This window comes from Vipera ursinii, assembly GCF_947247035.1.
Source record: "Vipera ursinii genome assembly, chromosome: 3".
Taxonomy (NCBI): domain Eukaryota; kingdom Metazoa; phylum Chordata; class Lepidosauria; order Squamata; family Viperidae; genus Vipera; species Vipera ursinii.
The window spans coordinates 110,246,243-110,269,198 of record NC_139516.1 but is presented as its reverse complement, the minus strand read 5'-3'; the positions used below and the strand labels follow the sequence as shown (position 1 = coordinate 110,269,198).

Here is a 22,956-nt window from a genome sequence, read left to right as displayed (position 1 = left end):
TTAATCAAATTGCAGTTATTCATGGAGTTTCTTGCTGGAGTTTTTACAAGGTTTTCTCAAAATCTTGTATTTTGACTGGGATTATTTTTTTTAAAAAAATCCTAAACTTTATTTTAAAAAATAAGCACTGAAATTAAAAGCAAATCTAGGATTTTTTTAAAAAAAAATAATCCTGATCAAAATACAAGATCAGGGTGACAATCCTGTGCACATTTGCTTGGAGCTGATATAATGAGACTTAATCTGAATTGAAAGAAAGCCATGAAAGAATTCTACTCTACCTAAAATGAAAATTGTGGAAGAAAAATATATTCCTACAGAGCCACCTGCTGAGTGAAACAGATGTTACTGCTAGGACTTAATGGTGCAGCGTTCTCTCTTGTTCTGACACAGCCCGACTCCTTCTTGTAGTCAACTGCCGCTCTGAATGATAATAGCGTTGTAATAATTCTGTCACTTTTTGCTTGAAAAAGTGTCCTACCCTTGTTACGCTAGATCTTCACCCATATTCCAAGGCAAGAATTCTCAGATCATCCCTGATCAACAGCTGCTCCACTCAAAAATTCCTTATTGTACAGAACATATTTTTCTCAGTCAAATCCCGTGGTGGCGAACCTATGGCACGGGTGCCACAGGTGGCACGCAGAGCCCTCTCTGTGGGCACGCGTGCCGTCGCCCCAGTCCTGGGCCTTTAGCTGGGTTTTATAAAACCTTTTCGCTTTAGGCCTCTGCCGCCGTGTGCAAAAAAAAAAAGGTTCAATCAATCAATCAATTTCATCTTCTCATGGGAAAAAAAAAGATTTGCAAAGTTGGAATTGATCGTTTGAACTTTTTAGTCCCACCCAGTCTGCCGTTACCACTACAACCATGTCCACCCAATTGGCCACACCCACCCAAAGGGCCACACCCACCCGGCACCCGATGATACATAAGTGGGTTTGGGGTTGCAGTTTGGGCACTCGGTCTCTTAAAAGGTTTGCCATCACTGGTCTAATCCAAGGCTCTCCAACCCCTGGGCCACAGACTGGTGCTGGTCCGTGGCCTATTGGGAATTCCCCCCTCCCCCGAATCAGGCCCTGATGGCCAAAATATGGGAGCTGCTGGTCTAATCTATTGCCTTGGTATGTCCTGATCATTTTCTACAGAAGTACTAATCATGTTCAATCCTACTTGGCTCCATTAAGATCAGCTAAGGTCATCACTTTTACCAAATAGAAATCAACTGTCTGCATTTATGCAAGCTTGACAGTCACTGCCCACTAAGTACCTAACTTTCCTAATTGCATACAACTGAAGCCTCCTTACACCTATGAAATACTGCTTTAATCGGGGTTTCTGACAGTATGAAAAAAACCCTGCAGTCAGACAGCCACAAGTAAGAGATCCCCTCAACAATAAGGTAGTATCAGAGTGAAGCAAGTTGGTGCTTTTACTGGGACATTCTCTCATCTAGCTAAATTCTTCCAAAAAGCCCACAAATAAGATCATAGCATCCTCCCATGGATTTGGTCTGCCTGTTAACAACTTGTACTATCTCTGAACATGGAAGATTCTATTTTCAATTTGCACATCTATTATTTACTGATATAATTATCTTTCACAATTGTGGGATTTCTCGGTGAGACAAATGGAGAATTGGATGTCTCCAAGTGCAGGTTTTTTCAACCTTTTCACCCATTGTACCACTTTTAGGATAAGGCAATATCCGAGTACCACCAGTCGCCCAGCAAGGTGTCAAAAACGTGAGCAAAAAAACAAAAGGAAAAAAATGATAACAATTCGCTTAGTGACTGTTCGAAGTTACAACGGCACTGAAAAAAGTGACTTATGACCATTTTTCACACTTATGACTGTTGCATCTCCAGGGTCATGTGATTTACATTCGGATGTTTGACAACTGATTCATACTTATGACGGTCATAGTGTCCCAGGGTCATGTGATCACCTTTTGCAACTTTTTGACAAGCAAAGTCAATGGCCAGGGGGGCAGCTCATCACTCAAGTTGCAGGGTGCCTGTATGGGGGGAATCCATGGGTCTCTGGTGGGGGGTGGGTGGGACTGGGGGGGTGCCCTCCTTCCCTCCCTCTCTCCCATTGTCCCTTCCTTCTTTCCTTCCTTTCTTCCCTCCTTCTTTGTCCCTTCCTACCTTCCTTCCCTCCCATCTGCCCCTCCCCCTCCCCCCCTTCCTTCTTGGGAGCTTCAGGTTGCTTCTTAAGTGAGGCCAGGAAATACTGGCTATAACACAGCTCTCAATAACTTTCTGTCTGAAATCATTGGTGATGACCTGTACTATCATAAAGGACTTTTGTTAAGAGCTTTAAAAATGACTAAAATAAAACATTTTCATGAATGTTATCTGAATAATTTAATCTATAAGAAAAAATGTTGGAATATAAAAATAAATAAATAAAATAAATAAATAAAACTACAGCAAAACATGCAGGATGACAGATAAAGGAATTATGCTTAAGACATTTCAAATGCTCTTGGAGTAATTGGGAGAGAAACTTATAACTAAGTTCTCAGCAATAATTTCTACCCTTGACAATGTATTTCTTGAAAATTTTAAAGAAGTTAAAAATGTTAATGATGTGGAAGGGGAAATCTCAAGCGAGGGAGAAATATTGAAAAATGAAAAAAACTGTGGATTATAAAATTGTTATATCCTGCAGATTTGTGACTGGAGAAATGGCGGGTTTGAGAAAAAGTAAATTATGTATTTTACTGCATGGAGGCGGGAAAGAATTTGCACTTGTTACAAGGAAGATTGGAAGTTGCTTCTATAATTTCTTTTTTCTCAGTTAGTTTCTCTTTATTTTCCTTTTCCTTTGCACTTCCTTCTTTTCTGTTCTCATTATTTCTGATTTTAGTTTGTATTATTTTAGCACTTTAAAATTTTTCAATGGAAAGTGTGTGTGTGTATGTGTATGTATATATTAAAAAAAGAATTATCTGCCAGTTTTGTGACAACCTTCTTGAAGCCAGTGTAGCCAGCAGCCAGTGTAGGCCCATTCAGCTATTGCCCTTGCTTGTAAGGCTCTGCAACTGAGAACCACAATGATGCACTAACCTCATTTCCATACAGGTTTTTTGTCACCCTGTACTGTCACTAAGGAACTGCTTCAGAGGAGAGCTTCTTCTCTTTGTGAAGATGTCCATGCCCATATTAGTACCCTGAAAAGCAGGAATTTTAAGGAAGGGGAGCAGTGATCTGCAGGACACTGGGAAAGAGAAGGACGAGACCTTGACCGCAAGACAAACATATTTAACCACAACCTGCCAGCCATATTTAATAAGCCTTAGAGCAGGGGTCTTCAAACTTGGCCCTTTTATGACTTGTGGACTTCAACTCCCAGAATTCCTCAGCCAGCCACGCCAGCTGAGGAATTCTGGGAGCTGAAGTCCACAAGTCATAAAAGGGCCAAGTTTGAAGACCCCTGCATTAGAGGTTTAACAGACTGTGATAATCCAGAAAACTACGTTGAGGGCACCAGGGTTAACCGTGGACAACATGACTTCAAAACACAGCTTGCATACGTGCGTGCATATGGATCCAGATCAGGTAAACTTTTAGAATCTAAAATGTTGTCAACCTGGGTTTTTTTACAGGGCAAGACACCACCGTATGTTGCTTAATATTTGTTCAAGGCGGAGTGCTGTACTATTGCTCTGGGCAGTGAATCAGAATCAGCAGCAGCGTTACATTAAAGGCAAATGCACTACCGTGTTTGCATTCGTCTTTCCAGCCTCCCAGCTGACAATCAAAAATTACAGCCAGCGGAACTATCAGGTAACAGCGGCGTTTCCAATGGGGATTCACTTCATAGGTCCTGATGAATCATGTATTGTTGGCAGGGGATAGATAGAGCGATAAGCGCTGATGAGGCTTCAAAAGCCAATTTCGCTCCTAGCTTTTTCTTAAGGGGAATCGAATACATCAGGGGTCTTCAAACTTGGCCCTTTTATGACTTGTGGACTTCAACTCCCAGAATTCCTCAGCCAGCTTTGCTGGCTGAGGAATTCTGGGAGTTGAAGTCCACAAGTCATAAAAGGGCCAAGTTTGAAGACCCCTGGAATAGATAGTGGGGGTCAAATAATAGAGGAGCGCGATCGCCGCCTCTGTTCCGCCTTGGCTTTTCTCCGCTGCATAGGACTCGCTAGCCGGGAAATACGGAATAGCGGATTTTCTTGATTTTAATCGCACTGCTCCAAATTGATTATATGCCAGCATTAAAAATATAAAATTCCTACAAGACCGTCTTACCTATCGTGGAAACAACCCGTTTCATAGACAACTGCCCCCCCGCCCCCGCCCCCCGCGGCTATTCCTTCACAGGCACACGAGAGTTAAAAGACAGGTTGGCCAGATCCCGCCCACCAGGCATACGTGGAAGGGCCCCCGGAGTCTTAGCTAGCGTGCTTTGCTATTGGCTAGCGAACAAGGAAGAAAGCAACGCGATCCAGTATCGGCGACCTTCTATTGGGCGGCATGGAGCAGCCGGTGGCTCGTCGGGCGCTCTTGGGGGACGGTGTTTCGAGTCTTAGCGCGAGAATAAACACGCGCTTGGCTTGCCTCGGAGTGGGCGACTGGGCAGTGGGCGTGGTGTGTCCCAGCGCGCCCATTGGCTGGCGGGAGGACGGGGCGGGGAGAGCCGTGAGAGTGCCCGTGGGGCAAGAGGCTCGCAAAGGATCGCGGCGGCGGCGGAGCGCGGGCGACCTGTTGGGCGGCCTTGGGAACGGAGATGGCGCGTTGGCGCCTGTTGGCTGGGTAAGGAGAACGGCGCCGACGGGGGTGGGGAGGGGTTTGGGGAGGAAAAGCGCGCAAATACGCAAGCGGGGGGGGGATGACTCGGGCCCGACTTTCCATGGCGCTTCCTCCCCGGGCGGGATCCACAGCCCGGGCAGTGGGACAAAAGCAAAGGAGGTATGGGAGAGAACCGAGAAGAGGGAACTGTCGGGAGTGGGGAACGGGGCGGGGGTGTTCCCTCCCTTGGCTGATCCCTTTGAGAGCGGGGATTCCAGGGGCGGAGCGCTGATGTGTGTGTTTGTGTGTGTGTGTGTGTGTGTGTGTGTAAGAGAGAGAGAGAGAGAGAGAGAGAGAGTGTTTTTATGGGAGCGTGCAAGCCTGTGTGTGCATGCGGGGGATGGAGGGGTGGGGAGAACAGAACTGAACAGTCTTTTGGCCAGGTCTCATATCTAAAGGAAACGATGAAGTACCACCTATAGGTAGAGGACCCATCTTTACCACACTTGAGTGTGTTCATGCAGGGAGGTCTCCACAAGTTGCTGCTATTAAGTGGGAAACCGAAGGTGGCATTTGCGTCTTTACCTCTGTGGGTTTTTTTTTCTTTTCGTTTTCAAAATTGAATATTGTGAAGGAGTAGAGGAGAGGAAGCACATTCAAGGCATCCCTTGCATGTCCTGGATCAGGGCTATTTTTTTCTCATAGAACGCTCAGAACGGAGTTCCCGGCACCTTTTTTGGATGGAACCTTGTAGGGTAGGCAAGGCGGGTTGTATTTATTTATTTAATTGAATTTCTATACCGCCCTTCTCTCGAAGGACTCAGGGCGGTGTACAGGGCAATAAAAGCATTACATACAAAAGTTAAAAGTAAGATTAAATTAATTAAGCCCTAACAATAAATAATTAAAAATACCCCAAACCCTTAAACCAGGCTGGCCTGTTCAAATAAATAGGTTTTCAGATCATGGCGGAAAGAGCGAAGGTCCGGAGCCATCCGGAGCTCAACCGGTAATTGATTCCAAAGGGCTGGCGCGCCCACAGAGAATGCTCTCCCCCTGGGGGCCGCAAGCCGACACTCTCTGACCGACGGCACCCTGAGGAGGCCCTCTCTGTGGGAACGCACAGGACGAAGGGAAGATGACACTGGCAGCAGGTGCTCCTGTAAGTAAGTATGACGTGTGAGTTCCGGCACCTTTTTCTTTTACAAAAAAAGCACTGTCCTGGATAGATCTATACCTAGATTCGTACCTATCTATAAATCTAGTTTCATTAAATCTAGTTTAATGAAGAGAAGGATGAGGGGGGACATGATAGCAGTGTTCCAATATCTCGGGCTGCCAGAAAGAGGAGGGACTCAAGCTATTCTCCAAAGCACCCAAAGGCAGGACAAGAAGACTCAGCCTTCCATCCTTCCGAGGTAGGTAAAATGAGGACCCAGATTGTTGGGGGCAATTAAGCTGACTTTGTAATAATGCCGCTTAGGGGTGTGTGTGTGAAAGCCCTAATAAGCAGGCATATACATAGAATGAAGGCTACTGCTAAGCTTGTAAGCCGCCCTGAGTCTTCGGAGAAGGGCGGGATATAAATGGAATTAAAATAAAATAAAATAAAATAAAACTAATAAAGGAGAGAAGCAACCTAGAACTAAGGAGAAACTTCCTGACAGAACAATTAACCAGTGGAACAACCTGCCTCCAGAAGCTGTGAATGCTCCAACACTGGAAGCTTTTAAGAAGAGACTGGACAGCCATTTGTCTGAAATGGTATAGGGTTTCCTGCCTGAGCAGGGGATTGGACTACATGACCTCCAAGGTCCCTTCCAACTTTATATTATTATTATCTCCCCTTGGTGCTTAAAGGGTAGCAGAGTGAAAGGCTGCTGAGCTTCAGGGAGGGAGCACCGCAGAAGAGCAACACTACAGCCCAGGAAGGACCTTTGTCCGAACACCTGATCTCAGGTGGAGTAGGCCCCTGAAGAAGATCTTTAAGCCAGATTCTAACACTTGTATATATGATATAGAAGAAGTGCTATTATAATTATAATCTTTAATAGAATTCCTTGGGGGAAAAATAAGGTGCAGAAGTTTTGAGTGGACATGCTAAATAAATTCTGATTTTGTAAAATTATTGCTATAAATTCATAGGGTACCAGGATGTATCATGTAATAATTTGACTGTAATAAGCAGTGGTATCCATGCATTCTAGCCCAATATGCTTGGCATAGGGAATGATGATTAATACATTGCAAAAACAACCAATTATTCCTTGAAACAATTTGTTTTTGTTTGAGTAAGATTTTTTGTCATTAAATTCTGCAATGTGAGCTGATGTCACTACAATTAAATAAATTTAATAATAAATACATTTATTAAATTTATTAAATTTATTTTTAAATAATTTAAATGGTGGCCACTACTTTTGGCTCCATTGATAAATACATAATAATATCTGATCTGATGTAGTTGCCAGTATGTACTTTTTATTTGGAAAATTAATCTTTCATTCTAAAATGAATATATTTGGAAGAAATTATGAAACTACTATATGGATTTTTAGCCATAACTATTTCTCAATTTTCATTCCTTTTTTCTCTGTTTTTTAGTTTGTCCTTATTCTCTATATCTGTTTATCCCTTGATATCTGCAGCATCAGATGATTGCAACAACAATTGATTACAGTCCCAATACTTTTCAACTGACCAATATCAAGTGTACAGTAATAGTTTTTTAGTGATTTAAAATATAAGTGTATGGTTTTACCGAGTGGGCCGTTATTTTCTCTCATTATGAAAGTACAGAAATAAATTGCTTTGAGTGCCTATGGTAGAGAAATGAATTAATACATATGCTGAGGCACTATAAAGAACGACAAACTGCATCAGTGTTTCCTTTCAAAGTGGAGTTGTTACTGGTTAGGTTAAGAAAAGTTTGAACAGATTTTATATGGGTATGTAAAGAAAAAAATGGCTGCATGATTTGTACACTAATCAGTGGTGAAATAAAGGCCATATAGTCTGTATTGCTGATCAAGTAAGACAAGACAGCCTTTTTTTACCTCTATGAAAACAGAGGCTGGAACATTTTTGGAGGTAAAAAAATTTAGTTTTTCATTAAAACTTTGGAATTTATATACTGCTTGTGAGTTTCCTAAATCATAAGCTTCATACAATACTTTTTTTCCTGATCATTATATCTTGTACACATGCCTATATATCTTTCTCAACGATTCATAGCATTTCTCAACAATCAACTATCACACATACCATACTACTGGCTTAATCAGAAATAAATCTTATACAGTTTTTCACTCTATAGTATATATACACGCGCACAGACGTATAAATGTGTACACACAGAGACACATACCTAGACCCATTCCTGCTTTATTCATAATAGTCACATTAGAGAATAGACAGTTATGGTTGATGGTTAAGTGATAATCAGCATTAAGAGATTTCAGCAGCACTAGTTAACATCTTGGGAAAAGTGAATTTAAAACACATTATTGTGTTGCTGTAGTTTAAGATGAACACAATGATGTGAGAATAAATGCATGTCTTAAGCCGTTAACATCTAAGGGAGGAAGTAGCAAGCATACAAGATAGATACCATCTGTCTGTCATTTTCCACTTCTGTGGTCTTCACAGTCTGTCAGACACAGCATGTTTCACAGGGTTTTTTCCTCATTTCTCTTCTTCCCAAGATCATTTTAATTACATTAGTTCTACTGTGTTAGTCTACCCATTACTACAACAGCAGACTATTTTGCTTGTAATTTTAGGTACATTCTTATAAACTGAAAGTTTACTTTGGATTGGAAGGAACAGGGATTTTGTTTTTGGAATTTATATGTAGATTTCAGGTCACAAAACTTAGTGTTATTAGAATCTGCCAGCATTTACCTGCCAATAATTTGTCAGGAAATTAAATAACCTTGCAAACTGAGGTGAATGCTTTACAATTTTTAAAATTGTGCATTATATTTTATTGACTTGGAAGAAGAAATTGCTTCTTTTTCAAACTTGGGTGTTTGTACAGTACTAGCACAGTGTTTTTTTCTCCAGTCTGGGAAAGATCTGGTTACATTGCTCCTTTAGCTGTGGAATGCACATCTCTTGCATGATAATTCTGGCAAGCGATAAAATATCTAATAAGATGTGCAGAATTAAACTTGCTTTACTGTGATGAGATTCTAGTAGGAGAAATACTGTTAAATTAGTATTCTAGCTGAAATGCATTATAAAATATCCTCAGGAGCTCATGGAGAATAGTATGTTACTCCATTAAAAACAAATACTCTTATAACTATTTTGCAAGTTTAAATGTGATTTCGATCGTCTCCTGTTGCTGTACTTTACTGTTGCTGCAGGGAGTGTTTATTTGCCATTTGTCTTCAGCTATTATGTATAAAATCTAATTATTATAAATGCAATGTTTTTAATGTCCGGGGTATTTTACAGAATACCTGATCAGTTCTATTTCTAAAAATTGCCTGAGAGCCATTAAAAACTGTTCTGAGCTTATTAGAGAAGGCACAAATGGAATTCAATAAATAAAAGATGCTATATGGGACATACAATTTAAAATTGTAATGACTATTGGGAAGAATGAAGGATATAGGGATGATAGAAAGATGAGAATATATATAAATTAATTTACTGTGAATCAAAACAGATTTGAAAATGTTGAAATGTAAAACACAAAAAAATATGAGTGGAGCAATTCCAGATAATAGAAATAATACATTTGCACAAACTATCTTGTATATGATTATCACACTTCTTAAAAAAGATTTTCATTGAGTTCACAGATTGCATTAAATCTCGGTTTGAGTAACCATGATTTGTTTCTATAGAAAAAAAATACAAATTCTGTTTGTAATTAGAACTTGAGCCTGACAGTGCTAACCTTGGAGCATGAAAAACTCATGCTGAGGCACTTGAACCTTCAAAAAGTATAAATAATCCATTCCAATCTATCTTAATGTAGTACTTAATTCAAGTGTTTTATACTGCTATGAATATCTCCAAAATAAGGGGCTTGATCCACATCATAGTATAGCACAAGACTGGTGTTTTAGATATGCTTTATACAGCTCTCTGTTTAAGTTGGAAACAAAATAATAGCCTTCTTATGTTCCTAGAAAATAACTGCTTTACTTTTATAGTTGAATGACAGACATTCTGTTATATGGAGTTGGCAGAATTTAAAGATCTGTTGGTTTTATATTAAATCTGGGAAAGAAAAAAATAGATAATTCTTTTCCTTCCTTGTAGATTCTGACTAGGTGATTTTCATTAAATTTGTCATAGAATGTTATAGTTTAAAGGGCAAATTCTAGAGGGGTTTTGTTGCTTCTAGACTATTATTGATCATGGAGGTTCATAGCCTAACTCTTGATACATTTATCCATCAGCCATATTTTTCATGCACCTGTACATTCAGATGAACTGTATGTTCTTCATTTGACATTAGCATGTGGATAATATAAATCTAAGAAATAAAGGTTTTCACAACTATGGCTATGTGTGTATTAATTTGGGATGGGGGTGGGGTATATTTCTAATAGTTCTACTTCAAAGTAAATATCAAAGGTCATTTGAAGCTATAAAAGATGAGAAAAGTGGAAAGAAATGGTATCTTTATAAAAGTTGGATTAAAGTCAATCAGTTCTATATATTTAGTGGTAGACATACATAGTGACTCTAACAACTAGTTTTTTGAAAATGTGGCTGTGGAGGCTATTTTTAAGTAAGTCTACTCTGTCTTAGAGCCAGAGTATGTTATGGGTAACCCCATTGAAATAGACAGTAACTTGTAACACTACAAATCAGCAACCTCTGTTCAAGAGAAACCTCCTGAATTTGCTAATAGTACAAAACTCAATTGTGATTTTAATTACAGGAGTACCAGAAGATGTAGTTGCAACAATGGATCATTTGGATTGAAGATAATGAATAAAATTAATCAGGAACTGCTGTGCTTATCATCTTGTTTTGTGAGAGATTTCCTGTAGCCTTTGATAAGTCAGCCGAAAAGGACTACTAATCATCATGAAGTTGAAGCAGCGTGTGGTACTTCTGGCAATTCTACTCGTCATCTTTATTTTCACAAAGGTTTTCCTCATAGACAACTTGGACACATCAGCAGCCAACCGTGAGGACCAGCGCGCCTTCCATCGCATGATGACGAGCCTACGGATCGAATTAGACCCACGACTTGATCACACCCTGCAGTCTCCTTGGGAGATTGCAGCCCAGTGGGTGGTGCCACGTGAAGTGTACCCAGACGAAACGCCAGAACTGGGCGCAGTGATGCATGCTATGGCTACCAAGAAGATAATCAAAGCAGATGTGGGCTATAAGGGCACCCAGTTGAAAGCACTGCTTGTGCTGGAAGGTGGACAGAAAGTAGTCTTCAAACCTAAGAGGTAAAATGTTTCTTCAGTGAGAGATAATATCATATGTACTCTTTTTCTTATCTGCTTAATGGCTGATAACAGTTTAATGGCTGAATTTGAACAAAGTTGTAGTTTGTGCAGAAGTCATAAAGTTTGCACTCATACTTTGCATCATGTCATAAAACAAGAATTGCAGATTCACACAATGTAGTAACAAATTATAGCATGCCTTAGCACGTAATTTGCATTAGGTTTTCCCAAACAGGAGTGCCTGATCATTGTTCCCTAATAGAAGTAGTATGCAGCTAAGAGCAAGACAATGAGTAGATGTTTGCTGAAAGGCCCTACCATTGCTTCTAAGTAAGAAACAGGCCTGTGTCTTTGGGATGGAAGTGTTTGTGAAATATTTCCTTTTATTTGGAGCAGTACAACTAATTGCTAGAAGACTTGGCACTGAGAAAAGTTCTTCAGAGTTATTTTCTCATTACTATCTTCTTTAATCTGAAATAAAATCTATTAGTCATTTAATCACTTATTTTTTCCATAATTTTTAGATATCCCAGAGACTATGTAATAGAAGGAGAGCCATATGCTGGCTATGACAGGCATAATGCAGAGGTGGCAGCTTTCCATCTAGACAGGTAAAATTTTGATATTTTGATACAATATACATTGTTTAGTCATTCAGTTTATACTTTACCTTTATATAAAATCTGATAAAATCAGTTAATATAAATTATAAACCAATTTAAAGTTAAAAAGAAAAGGTGGTTCCTCTGCTGGAATAGGGGGTAGAATGTAATTTCAAGAGAGTGAATTGCATGGGAGAAGGACCACTCCTTTGAGTTCAGGGCCATCTCAGTAGTGAGAGCATCTTTAGTGGGACACTATTCAGCAAGTTTATTTCAAGGTAATCCCTTAAATTCTTAACTTGTGCTCCACAAAAGTAATATCTGAGGATCTTTCAGTACAAGTGCTCAGTAAAGGGGACAGATTAGCAGTCTGACATATTCTTCACCAATGAATTTAAATTTAAACTTAAATCAAGTACAATCTTAATTCTGGTCAGTGTTGGAAAAACAGCTGGTGCTTCAGTTCAAGAACTATTGGTCCTTCTATGTTGCTGCAAGACATTTTCCATATATTTAAGAAGCAGGTGAGCTGCCACCAATTTGATGATTAGTTAATAAACATTCAGCCTAAACACAATCTAAGCCTAAAAACTTGTACTTCTGGCAGACCTTTTTTCAAGGGCTTTCCTTTTTCATGAGCCAAGTATACCCAGAAGTCTGGCGCATGAATAAGATCATGGTCCAAATAAGCAAAAATTTGTATTAACTTCAATTTCTAATTCAGTAAATTTATAGAATCCAAAAGAGAGAAATAAAAACTGTCAGTTGCAGTTCAAAATAAAATAAAACATAGATGTTAATAGCTAAAGTTATATTTAAAATTACTTTTAAGAACTCAGGAAAACCTTTAAGCGATTCCTACAGATTTCATAGCTAGGTCCAATCTATACTTTCCATTGTGTTGTATGAATTCATATCTTGTTTTACTTTATTCTTGTTCAAACAGAATCTTAGGTTTCCGACGGGCCCCACTTGTGATTGGTAGGTTTGTGAACCTCCGGACAGAGATCAAACCTGTTGCCACAGAACAGTTGCTTAGTACTTTCATGACTTTAGGTAGGTCAAAAATACAAACAAATTCTGCAGGTTCAGTCTATTATAACATTCCTGGATCCTTGGGGAAAATACAATTTGAAGAATGCTTGCTAGAGATCATATTCTTAACAGCTCCCTCCGTCATATATACAAATTATCTTTTTTTCAGTATTAATGCAGATCTGTACCAATATTAGAGCTAGTAATAATATACAATTCAAACATTTAGATTATAAATTCCAGTTTGAGACTAACATCAGTTTTGGCAGAACACTCTTAGCCCTAGCAAGGACAATGTGGTAATACATGTCTCATCTCAAACCTGGAAAATCAGAAGTAAGTCAGGGCACATGGATTACTTTGATTCCTGAATAAAATTTCCATTAAGGTAGACTTTGTAATAATGCCGCTTGGGGGGTGTGTGAAAGCCCTAACAAGCAGGCATATACATAGAATGAAGGCTACTGCTAAGCTTGTAAGCCGTCCTGAGTCTTCGGAGAAGGGCGGGATATAAATGGAATAAAAATAAAAATAAAATAAATGTCAAACTCGCAACGTATCGCGACTTTTTCCCCATTGCCGGCAATGGGGAGGGCGCGGTTTTGTCTTGATGCATCCGGCCTGCAGGCTGGCAGTTTGACATACCTGCATTAAGGTCTGGCACTTGACGTGTTAATAATTTCTCTGATATTTGTAGCAGAGTATATCGTACAAGTAGTCCTTGACTTATGTCCATTTGTTTAGCAACCGAAAAAGTGACATACAGCCAAGTGCAATGGTCCTTGCACACAGGAGCATTGCAGGGCTCTCGTGGTCACGTGATGAGTCAGGTGCTTGGAAACTGGCTCACATTTTGGCGTTTGCAGCATACTGGGGTCAAGTGATTGCCGTTTGTGACCTTCCCACCCAGCCAGCTTCCAACAAGCAAAGTTCATGGGGAAACTGGCAGGGGAAGTCGCAGGTTGTACTCATGTCTCGCTTAATGACCACAGTGATTTGTTTAATGAGTACAGCAAAATAGGTTATAAAATAAGTGTGCAGTCACATCCTGCCTCACTTAATGACAGTTTTTCCAGCCTCTTTTGTCATAAATTGAATCCTACTTGCAATTAGCCTTTACTCAATTATTTCAGTAGTAAGAGAAGACTTTGTTTAAATTTTGAGATTGCTGGTTTTGAATATGAAAACATGCCATTTTTGGGAATCTGGCCAAAGGCCACAGCAGATAATTTCTCTGAAATATGTATATTTCTGTTAAATATCTGCTTTTGAATTTGCCCAGGTTTTTATTTATCAGCATAGAAAGGTGTTTACTTGTTTACTTGAAGCCTGTTTCCCAACTAGTGGAAGAACTGGGAGGTGGGGATCGTGCAATACTTTTCAATCTAACTCTGTTTAGAAATAATTAACCCCCTAAATTGATTAAGCCTTACTCTCAGAGAAGTGAGCTACAGCAGCAACAGATAATGACCATTAAATCAACCTTTTTAGAACTGATGGTTTCTTTCCCAGAAAGCTTCTTAACTAGTCCAAGTTCTTAGAAATTAGAAGTGCTAAATAATTAGTATCATGGTTTAATTTAGGTCTACGTTAGCTGCTTTTTTCTAATTTTTGTTTGCTTTCCAGGTAATAATACTTGTTTCTATGGGAAGTGCTACTACTGCCGGGAAACAGAACCAGCCTGTGCTGAAGGTGATTCCATGGAAGGATCACTCACTCTTTGGCTGCCAGATGCATGGCCTCTTCAGAAACATCGGCATCCATGGGGCAGGACGTACCGGGAGGGCAAGTTAGCCAGGTATGAAGTTCACAGCAGTGACCTCCTTGCTGTTTTAGTTGGTCAGTCCAGAGAATGGACTACAAATTGTAGAGGCAAAAGAGGTATTGGCCTTAAGTTGCTGAACTGATCATCCTTCCAAGGTAGGTAAAATGAGGACCCAGATTGTTGGGGGCAATTAAGCTGACTTTGTAATAATGCCGCTTGGGGTGTGTGTGAAAGCCCTAATAAGCAGGCATATACATAGAATGAAGGCTACTGCTAAGCTTGTAAGCCGCCCTGAGTCTTTGCAGAAGGGCGGGATATAAATGGAATTAAGATAAATAAAATAAATAAATAAATGTTGTACCTGATTGTTAAAAATCAGTTCCTTTTTTGGGAAAGAACGAGGTTTATTTATTTATTTATTTGTTTTATTTTTATTTTAAGTTACACTAAGAAGCTACCGTGTTTCCTCGAAAATAAGACTTATCCCGAAAATAAGCTCTAGCTTGATTTTTACGTGTCCGCCTAATATAAGCCCTACCCCCAAAATAAGCCCTAGTTAAGACCCCGCCCACTCTGTGCCAACGTCTGGTTGTACGAGGTGAGGTGAGGCACACGCATAAAAAGCTGGGGTGGGGATGGAGCTGCCCCATGTGCCCCGTACCCACTTAACCTCAGGGACCCCATGCCTTGATACCTGTCTTGCCTCGCCGGGGCGGCAACAGCAGCCCCATCCAGCAGGAGCCCGCATGGCCGCTGGTTGCTGCTCGTGGCAGCAGACATCGGGCAGAGGAGTGACAGGTGTCGGCTTGGGAGGCCTGGCTGCGGCGGTCCTCGGATAAGTGGGTAAGACATTCCCCGAAAATAAGACCTAGTGCCTCTTTTGGACACAAAAAAATATAAGACCGGGTCTTATTTTTGAGGACACATGATAGGAGGCAAAATATTTCAAAGATGAATGAGAAATGAAGATTCCCCTCCCTTTTTTTGTTCTTTCTTTCATTAACCTTTGCCTTTTCTAAAGCAAAATCATTTTTTATATTTATAGGGATGGCATTGTATAAGACTGTCTGGGTATATAGCAGACATGTCAAACACAAGGCCCGGGGGCCAGATCCGGCCTGCAAAGTGGATTCATGTGGCCCACGAAGCCAATGAGAGAATGGCCCCCACTGCCTTGGCCCTGGCCCAGAGACCCTCCTCCTGCCAGAGACCCTCAGATCTGTCCCATTCCTGCCCAGGCCCCCATAGGCACCCTTGATGCGAACGATGTAGAGCTGGCCATGCCTACCCAGTAGGCCATATGCACTCTAGCCACACTTGAAAATCCCTAAATCCATTTTCAAAAAGAGTTTTCAACAGCAGTAGTTCTATTTTCTGCCAGTAGACTTAGCTACCTTTATAAAAGTACAACACTATTCTGTGTTAGGAAAGGATGAGTTTGTTTCAATTTTGTGTCAGTTTTCTTCTGCATTAGTCCATGAGTTAAAGTGTGACATGCAGTCGTTAATGAAATTCCAATCTGTGTATTGTCTGGATCAGTTCAAGTCTGTTTATATCAAAAATTAGTCTTCTAATTTTATCATCCTTTCTTATTTTGCATCATTTTCCTGAATATCCATGTTGCCAATCATCATTTATGACTGAATGTAGAGGCCAGATTAAATGAAGAAACCTTTATGTTAAAAGAGAAAATGAAGTTGAAAATGAAGCAGCAGAGAGAATTTTGCCATCTTTTGCTATGGTCTTTTACCAAGCAGATTTTAAGATAGTTTTATTTTAAATTTAACAGCAGTTCTTTTTTCCCCCAATTATGCAATCTTCTCTTTCAACCCTTTGAAGTTACATCATTGTACTATAAATCCTAAAAGATCAACAGGGCTGGGTTGAGTTTCTGTCTGTGCTTTCAGATGGGAATACGATGAGAGTTACTGTGATGCTGTAAAGAAGACCTCCCCTTATGATTCAGGTCCACGGCTTCTTGACATCATTGATACAGCCATCTTTGATTATCTGATTGGGAATGCTGACCGACATCATTATGAAAGTTTTCAGGATGATGAAGGGGCCAGCATGCTTATTCTACTTGACAATGCCAAAAGGTAGGAAAAGTATTAATTTTACATGCAAATTCCTTCGGTAAAATAATTGCCACCAGTTTACGGTTGGTTTATCATAATTGCTACAGTGTTAAGGTTCTCCAAAATTTTGACCTGGTTTGAAAGCTAACTGAAATATCAGGAATTCCTTACCCATTTCAAATTGTATTTATGGGAAAGTATGACTTTAGAGTCCTTGATGCTCTCTGAGCTTGGTTGTTCGCTTCCAGACATATCATGACACAATTAGGTAACAGCACCAAAATGAGCGTGGGGCTTGCTCCTGGTTTATATGCTGTAGCTTGCTCTGCCAGTTTGGCTTTTCTCTTTGGTAGTTCCTTAATTGGGGTATTATTTTCTGCTTGCTTGTTTGCCTGATATTAATCCTTCCTTATCTGGGTGTTGGCAGTTTTGACAAGGATGTGTTCTAGTCTTTTTATTTTTAGCTTTTTATTGTCTCTTGAATGGTGTGTAAATATGGTTTCTTTCTTTCATTTTGTCTGAATGCCAATCTTCCAGGAATTCCCTAGTGCACAGGTCGGCAACCCGCGGCTCCGGAGTGGCGCTGCCCGTTTGGAAAGCTGCCGTGGCCCATTTGCAAAGCTACCGCCTTCGGAGGAAGACGGCAGCCTGCAAACGAGCCGTGGCAGCTTTCCAAAAGGGCGGCACCACCGCCCATTCCGAGAGGTGCGCCCGCACCTCTCCGAATGGGCAGTGGCGCCGCCCATTTGGAAAGCTGCCACGGCCCGTTTGTAGAGCTGCTGCCTTCCTCTAAAGGCGGCAGCTCTGCAAACGGGCCACGGCAGCTTTCCAAAGCGCCGTCCTTTTGGAAAGCTGCTGCGGTTTGGAGAGCTGCGCGTGCACCTCTTGGAACGGGCAGTGGCGCCGCCCTTTTGGAAAGCTGCTGCGGCCCGTTTGCAGAGATGCCGCCTTCCTCCGAAGGCGGTAGCTCTGCAAACGGGCCGCAGCAGCTTTCCAAACCGGCGGCAGCAGGTCTGCAAACGGGTACCGCTGCCGCCCATTCAGGCGGAGGTGCGTGCGCACCTCTCCGAACGGGCAGTGAAGCGCGCGCACCTCTCCAAACGGAGTGGCGCTGCCCGTTTGGAAAGCTGCCGTGGCCCATTTGCAAAGCTACCGCCTTCGGAGGAAGACGGCAGCCTGCAAACGAGCCGTGGCAGCTTTCCAAAAGGGCGGCACCACCGCCCATTCCGAGAGGTGCGCCCGCACCTCTCCGAATGGGCAGTGGCGCCGCCCATTTGGAAAGCTGCCACGGCCCGTTTGTAGAGCTGCTGCCTTCCTCTAAAGGCGGCAGCTCTGCAAACGGGCCACGGCAGCTTTCCAAAGCGCCGTCCTTTTGGAAAGCTGCTGCGGTTTGGAGAGCTGCGCGTGCACCTCTTGGAACGGGCAGTGGCGCCGCCCTTTTGGAAAGCTGCTGCGGCCCGTTTGCAGAAATGCCGCCTTCCTCCGAAGGCGGTAGCTCTGCAAACGGGCCGCAGCAGCTTTCCAAACCGGCGGCAGCAGGTCTGCAAACGGGTACCGCTGCCGCCCATTCAGGCGGAGGTGCGTGCGCACCTCTCCGAACGGGCGGCAGTTTGGAGGTCCCGGGGGTGGCTCCGGCAGCACCGGGGTTGAAGGCGGCGCCGCAACCCAGTGCCCATCACCAGGGAGACCCGTCGCCGCCGCCGCGTCCACATAAAAAAAAGTGGAATCGCACGCGTGCGTCCACGTAAGTGCATGCGCAAAAATTTTTTTTAGTGCATGTGCGTTCGTGGCCGCCCGTGCGCGGCTCCCACTTTTTTTTAATGTGTGATGGAACCGGTTCCCAGTGGCTCTTTTGCTTTTTCAGGTTGCTGACCCCTGCCCTAGTGTTTTTGGCTTCAGATTGATCTAGGAAGCTTACAATTTCTCAGTTGAAACTTTGTCTATGAGTTGTGAGATTAAGCAGTTTTCCTCATGTCTTCTGACTTGGTGTTTGTTCATGGATGCACACTGCTAATTTTCTTCCACTTCTGGCACTTTTTGATAAAAGTTACATGGGTATCCATTTGACTGATAGATGTTGTACAGACTTTTCCAGAGGGAAAGATTTTTTTTTTCATTTTGTATCTGTTTTTCAGTTTTGGAAATCCTTCCCTGGATGAGAGAAGCATTCTTGCACCTCTTTATCAGTGCTGCATGTGAGTAAAGAATAAAAAGTTATTGACTTATTTGAATATTATCTTCAAAGCAATATTGATATTATTTAATGTACTTTTGAGTTCTTATGTTTGATGGTTAGTTGCTTTGGACTAACCATCAAACATAAAAACTCAAAAGTACAGTGTTTTTAGAATCTAAATGATCGCCTATGTGTTAAGGTGTCATTCTCTAAACTTTTGGAACAACTAGCTGTTTAAAGAAAGGAGAGGGCTAGCATTAAAGATTAATGCTGGAGAAAGACGTTCCCTGTAACTTTGCAGCTTTTTTCTTGAGGGAGTGTGTACATTTTCAGGCATAGGATTTTGCTGACCTGTAGCTACCTTTCACATAATGCATGTAACAATCACTAAGTTCTAGGGTCCATGTAAAGAACCTCTGAGGATGACAGAGGTTTCCTTTATGGAAAAAAATAAAAATTCTGTTAATTGTGACATACATCTAAGTATCCACAGTATCATTCTTTATATTCATAATTTTGCAACAGCTTTACCAAATACTAGGCTTATTGTTCATACCCAGGGCAGCTAATTGGTTTTGTATGCAACTTAGCACTTGGATTATCATCTATTCCCACTTCCCTGGGAGTAATGTGAGGATGTTACTTTTGATTAAATATAGGCTTATGAATTTTAATTTAAAAACTATTTCAGCAATGTCACTGTAGTTCTTAGCTCTGAGTAAGTAAATCCTGCAACAAGCTTTTTTTGGGAAGACTTTTTTAATTGTAATATTGTAAATTATGATGTACTGTGTTTATTTCAATGTAGATTTCAATGAAGTAATGTTTATATAATATGATTAAGAAATAACGTTCTATTATTTAAAAAGCTTAAAGTATCGAAAATATGTTGGGAAGACATCTATCTAAAGGTTTGGACTTTTGATATAAACTCAGGTTTGTTACATTCCAGGTTTTTCTTTTGCAGTATCAGAGTCTCCACGTGGAACAGGTTGAACTATTTGAAGAACGGAGTCCTGAAGTCTGCCTTAAAAACTGCTATGTTTCATGACCCTATTGCACCTGTGTTGTCTGCCCCCCATATGGACGCCCTGGACCAACGACTTCTGAACATCTTGGCTACAATAAAGCAATGTACAGATCAATTTGGACCAGACATTGTATTGGTGGAAGATAGAATGACACTTTCCCATTTGTAGCTTTAACAGAAACTGATAGGGTTTATTTTTTAAAGTAATAATAGAAAACAGCACAACTGGTTCTGCATGGCTATGGGCAGGATAAACTGGGATTAAATAACAGAATTTCTGCATCAGAAGAAGAAACAATTGCTGAAGACAAGAAAGTTCCCCGCGGGTAGCCCTGTATCTTTTTTTCTTTTCTTTTTGGATTCCATTGCTGGCAGTGGATGATGCACTGAGAGCCCTCCTGGGATTTCCTGTGAAGGAGATGGGTATTGGGACACTAATACGGGCTTGTTCCAGAAAAGATCTTATTCTCCTAATTGACTCCAAGTACAATCTTAGTATTTTAGTCTAATTCAAAGTTTTAAAGAATAGGCTATCTAGGCATCCATACTGGCCATGTTAAAAAAAAAGTGATGGAGGGGTAGGGCAAATTTGATATTGAAAAGATTTTACTGTCTCTCCTGAGATATACATACATGCATCTTTTGCTGAAATTTTCTAAAGGACTTCGTAAGGGAATGTATAATTGTGTTCGGTTTGGTCTGTTAAATCCAAAACTGCTGAAGGAGAAAGACTGTTCTTGATTACTTTTGAAATCTGTTGTCCATGTACAAGGCTGAAATTACTCAGGCCTGCACAATGCTGCAAAGTCCTAACCAGAGATTTTTGTGCAAATCATTATGTTCTCAAATGTCGGGGTTCTTGCTGCCTTGAACCTACTATTTCTGCTAAAAAGTGGGGCTTGAGCCAGTACTTTATGTCCTGTCAGTGCTGTAGATTTCAAAAAACAGGATTTGTTGCTAAACTTCTGATCTACCGTAAGCTGAAAATCTAAGAAGACGTGATGAGTGCCTGCAGAAGGGAAAAATGTTTTATCACTACTGTAAGGCAGCTGCAGGTGCTGCGCTGTCAGGCATTCAGGATAGTCTGTCATTTTCAAGGTCTGAGCTGAACTAAAGATGTTTTTAGATGCATATCTTTTTTTTAATCCAAGCTAATTCCATGGCTTTGTGACCATTATCAGGAATTGTAATTTGTGTTTCTAGTGTCAGAAAATGTATGTATCTTGGTTTTAATTCATGCACCTGATAGTCCTGCCAAAGATATTGGAGGGAAATGTGTGGAAAATAATTCTGTATGTTAACTCCAAGGTTTAATTCCCTGAACTATTATTCACCAACTGTATTGAAAACATCTAAGATTTTCTATGATAGATGTTTCCGATAGCTGTATCCTGGATGTCAGCTAACAGAAATTTAAATACAGGGTCCAGATGTTTATCAGTTAGTTCTAATAATTTTTAAAATTAATTTGGACATGCTTCCTCTTTTGGAAACAGACCCGAGTGCCCACAGATGCCAAAGGGATGTGTCTGCATCTGTTTCAGTAACTTTCCTTACCCTACAGCATTTTTAAGGCCCATGTTTCAGCCTATGCCAGTAATAATCTTCAAATGGTTGCCTAAACTATTGGTTGGCTTAATGCCAAATCCTATTGATAATGTTATGCCTCCTTTAACAAAAAGAACTTTCAAAATAAGTTGATTTTTGTCAGGTTGGTTCAGCTAACTGTCTCAAATTACAGTAACAGTAACTTGATAATGGTTAATAATTATGAGGGTCATCAGCTTCAGATTTTTTATCAAATACTAGCCAATCATGTCAGCGGCTAAGATGAGTTTTTTGTAGATGCATGGTAAGTGTGCAATCACATTGAATCTGCACCTGGCTGATGCTGTTGGGGAAGAAAATACCTTGCTGGTTGATCAAGACTTTCCGAATAACTTCATGTTTCCTTTATATGCTACTTTAAGGATAAGAAAGTGGAAAAGACATCCTGCGCTTGAACAGATAAATAGGCTATTGCATTTGAAGAACTGGAACTGTTTGCTAAAAAAAGAAAAGAAAATAATTTATTAAGTAACTTATTCCTGTGGCAGCTGAAAAATTGTTCACCTTGAAGCTGCTAAAGACTTGCCTTTTGGAGTGGTTATGAGTACAAGCTGTTGGGAAAAGAAAACAAGTCTCCGTTTTGCGTTTCCCAAGGATCAGGCTATGCATAGGCAAGTATTATGTGAATAAAGATTTTACCGGTAATAACATGAGCTTATTATTCTCTGAAAGAACATTTTTAATAAGAGATAACTTTCGACATCATTATTAATCACATTTCTAATGGGAGTTTACCTCCACAATATCATCTGATAAGGTTTGTGAAGAACTAAATTTGTATTTTAACCAAGTGTTTTAGGCTTTGAGACAAGTTAACAAAGCTGGGGCTGCACAGAATCTCCCAACCACATGGAGTTGCTATATTATTCATCAACTCTACCTCATCCTTCTGTTGCTGTTGGTCCTATCTAGAGGGCATAACTTTGGCCAGGGATAGCCTAGAGCAGGGGTAGGCAACCTTGGCTCTTTTATGACTCCTGCTGGCTCAGGAATTCTGGGAGTTGAAGTCCACGAGTCAGAAAAGAGCCAAGGTTGCCTACCCCTGGCCTAGAGGACATTCTAACTAGGGCTTCAAAAAACCTGGGCCCTTGCAGGGCCTCTTAAGATTCTCTAAGCAATTCAACATAGACTGTGCAAAAAGAATTACATCACTTTGCCCCAGCTTGCATAACACAATTTCACTCTCCTTTCTTTTCATCTGGCCTCATTAATTTAGTCTTTTCCAAGTTGTTTAAAAAAAAGTCCTCCGAATTAGGATTAATCTCTATATCTCTTTCTGGTAGACATATTCTTAGTAACAATTTTCCCCTATCTTCTAAGTTGCTTTTGATTACAGCTACTTTTAAAGTGTTTAATAGATGACACACATTTACACAAGCACCACTAAGACAAAACAACTAAAATTGGAGACTTAGGAAGGTAGATTCACAAAAAATGGGTGAAATTGGCAAAATGAGTTTAATTCACAACTTGTCTTTTGAAAGCA

At 40.7% G+C, this 22,956-nt stretch overlaps 1 protein-coding gene across 1 annotated transcript; it reads left to right on the top strand.

Moving 5' to 3' along the window:
* Nucleotides 1-4,661: 4,661 nt before the first annotated feature.
* On the top strand, nucleotides 4,662-22,102 carry FAM20B (FAM20B glycosaminoglycan xylosylkinase). The gene is made up of 8 exons (XM_083361109.1): nucleotides 4,662-4,769; nucleotides 10,651-11,176; nucleotides 11,701-11,787; nucleotides 12,725-12,834; nucleotides 14,440-14,611; nucleotides 16,486-16,677; nucleotides 18,792-18,851; nucleotides 19,800-22,102. Exons 2-8 carry the CDS (start codon nucleotides 10,800-10,802, stop codon nucleotides 20,029-20,031), a joined length of 1,230 nt encoding a protein of 409 aa, XP_083217235.1. The 5' UTR covers nucleotides 4,662-4,769; nucleotides 10,651-10,799; the 3' UTR covers nucleotides 20,032-22,102.
* The last annotated feature ends 854 nt before the right edge of the window (nucleotides 22,103-22,956 follow it).

Excerpts from the sequence above, each read along its gene's own strand:
- FAM20B (XM_083361109.1), top strand. The coding sequence starts at position 10,800 with ATGAAGTTGAAGCAGCGTGTGGTACTTCTGGCAATTCTACTCGTCATC. Across the intron at positions 11,177-11,700 it reads GTAGTCTTCAAACCTAAGAG|ATATCCCAGAGACTATGTAA; the intron begins GTAAAATGTTTC and ends CATAATTTTTAG. Across the intron at positions 14,612-16,485 it reads CGGGAGGGCAAGTTAGCCAG|ATGGGAATACGATGAGAGTT; the intron begins GTATGAAGTTCA and ends CTGTGCTTTCAG.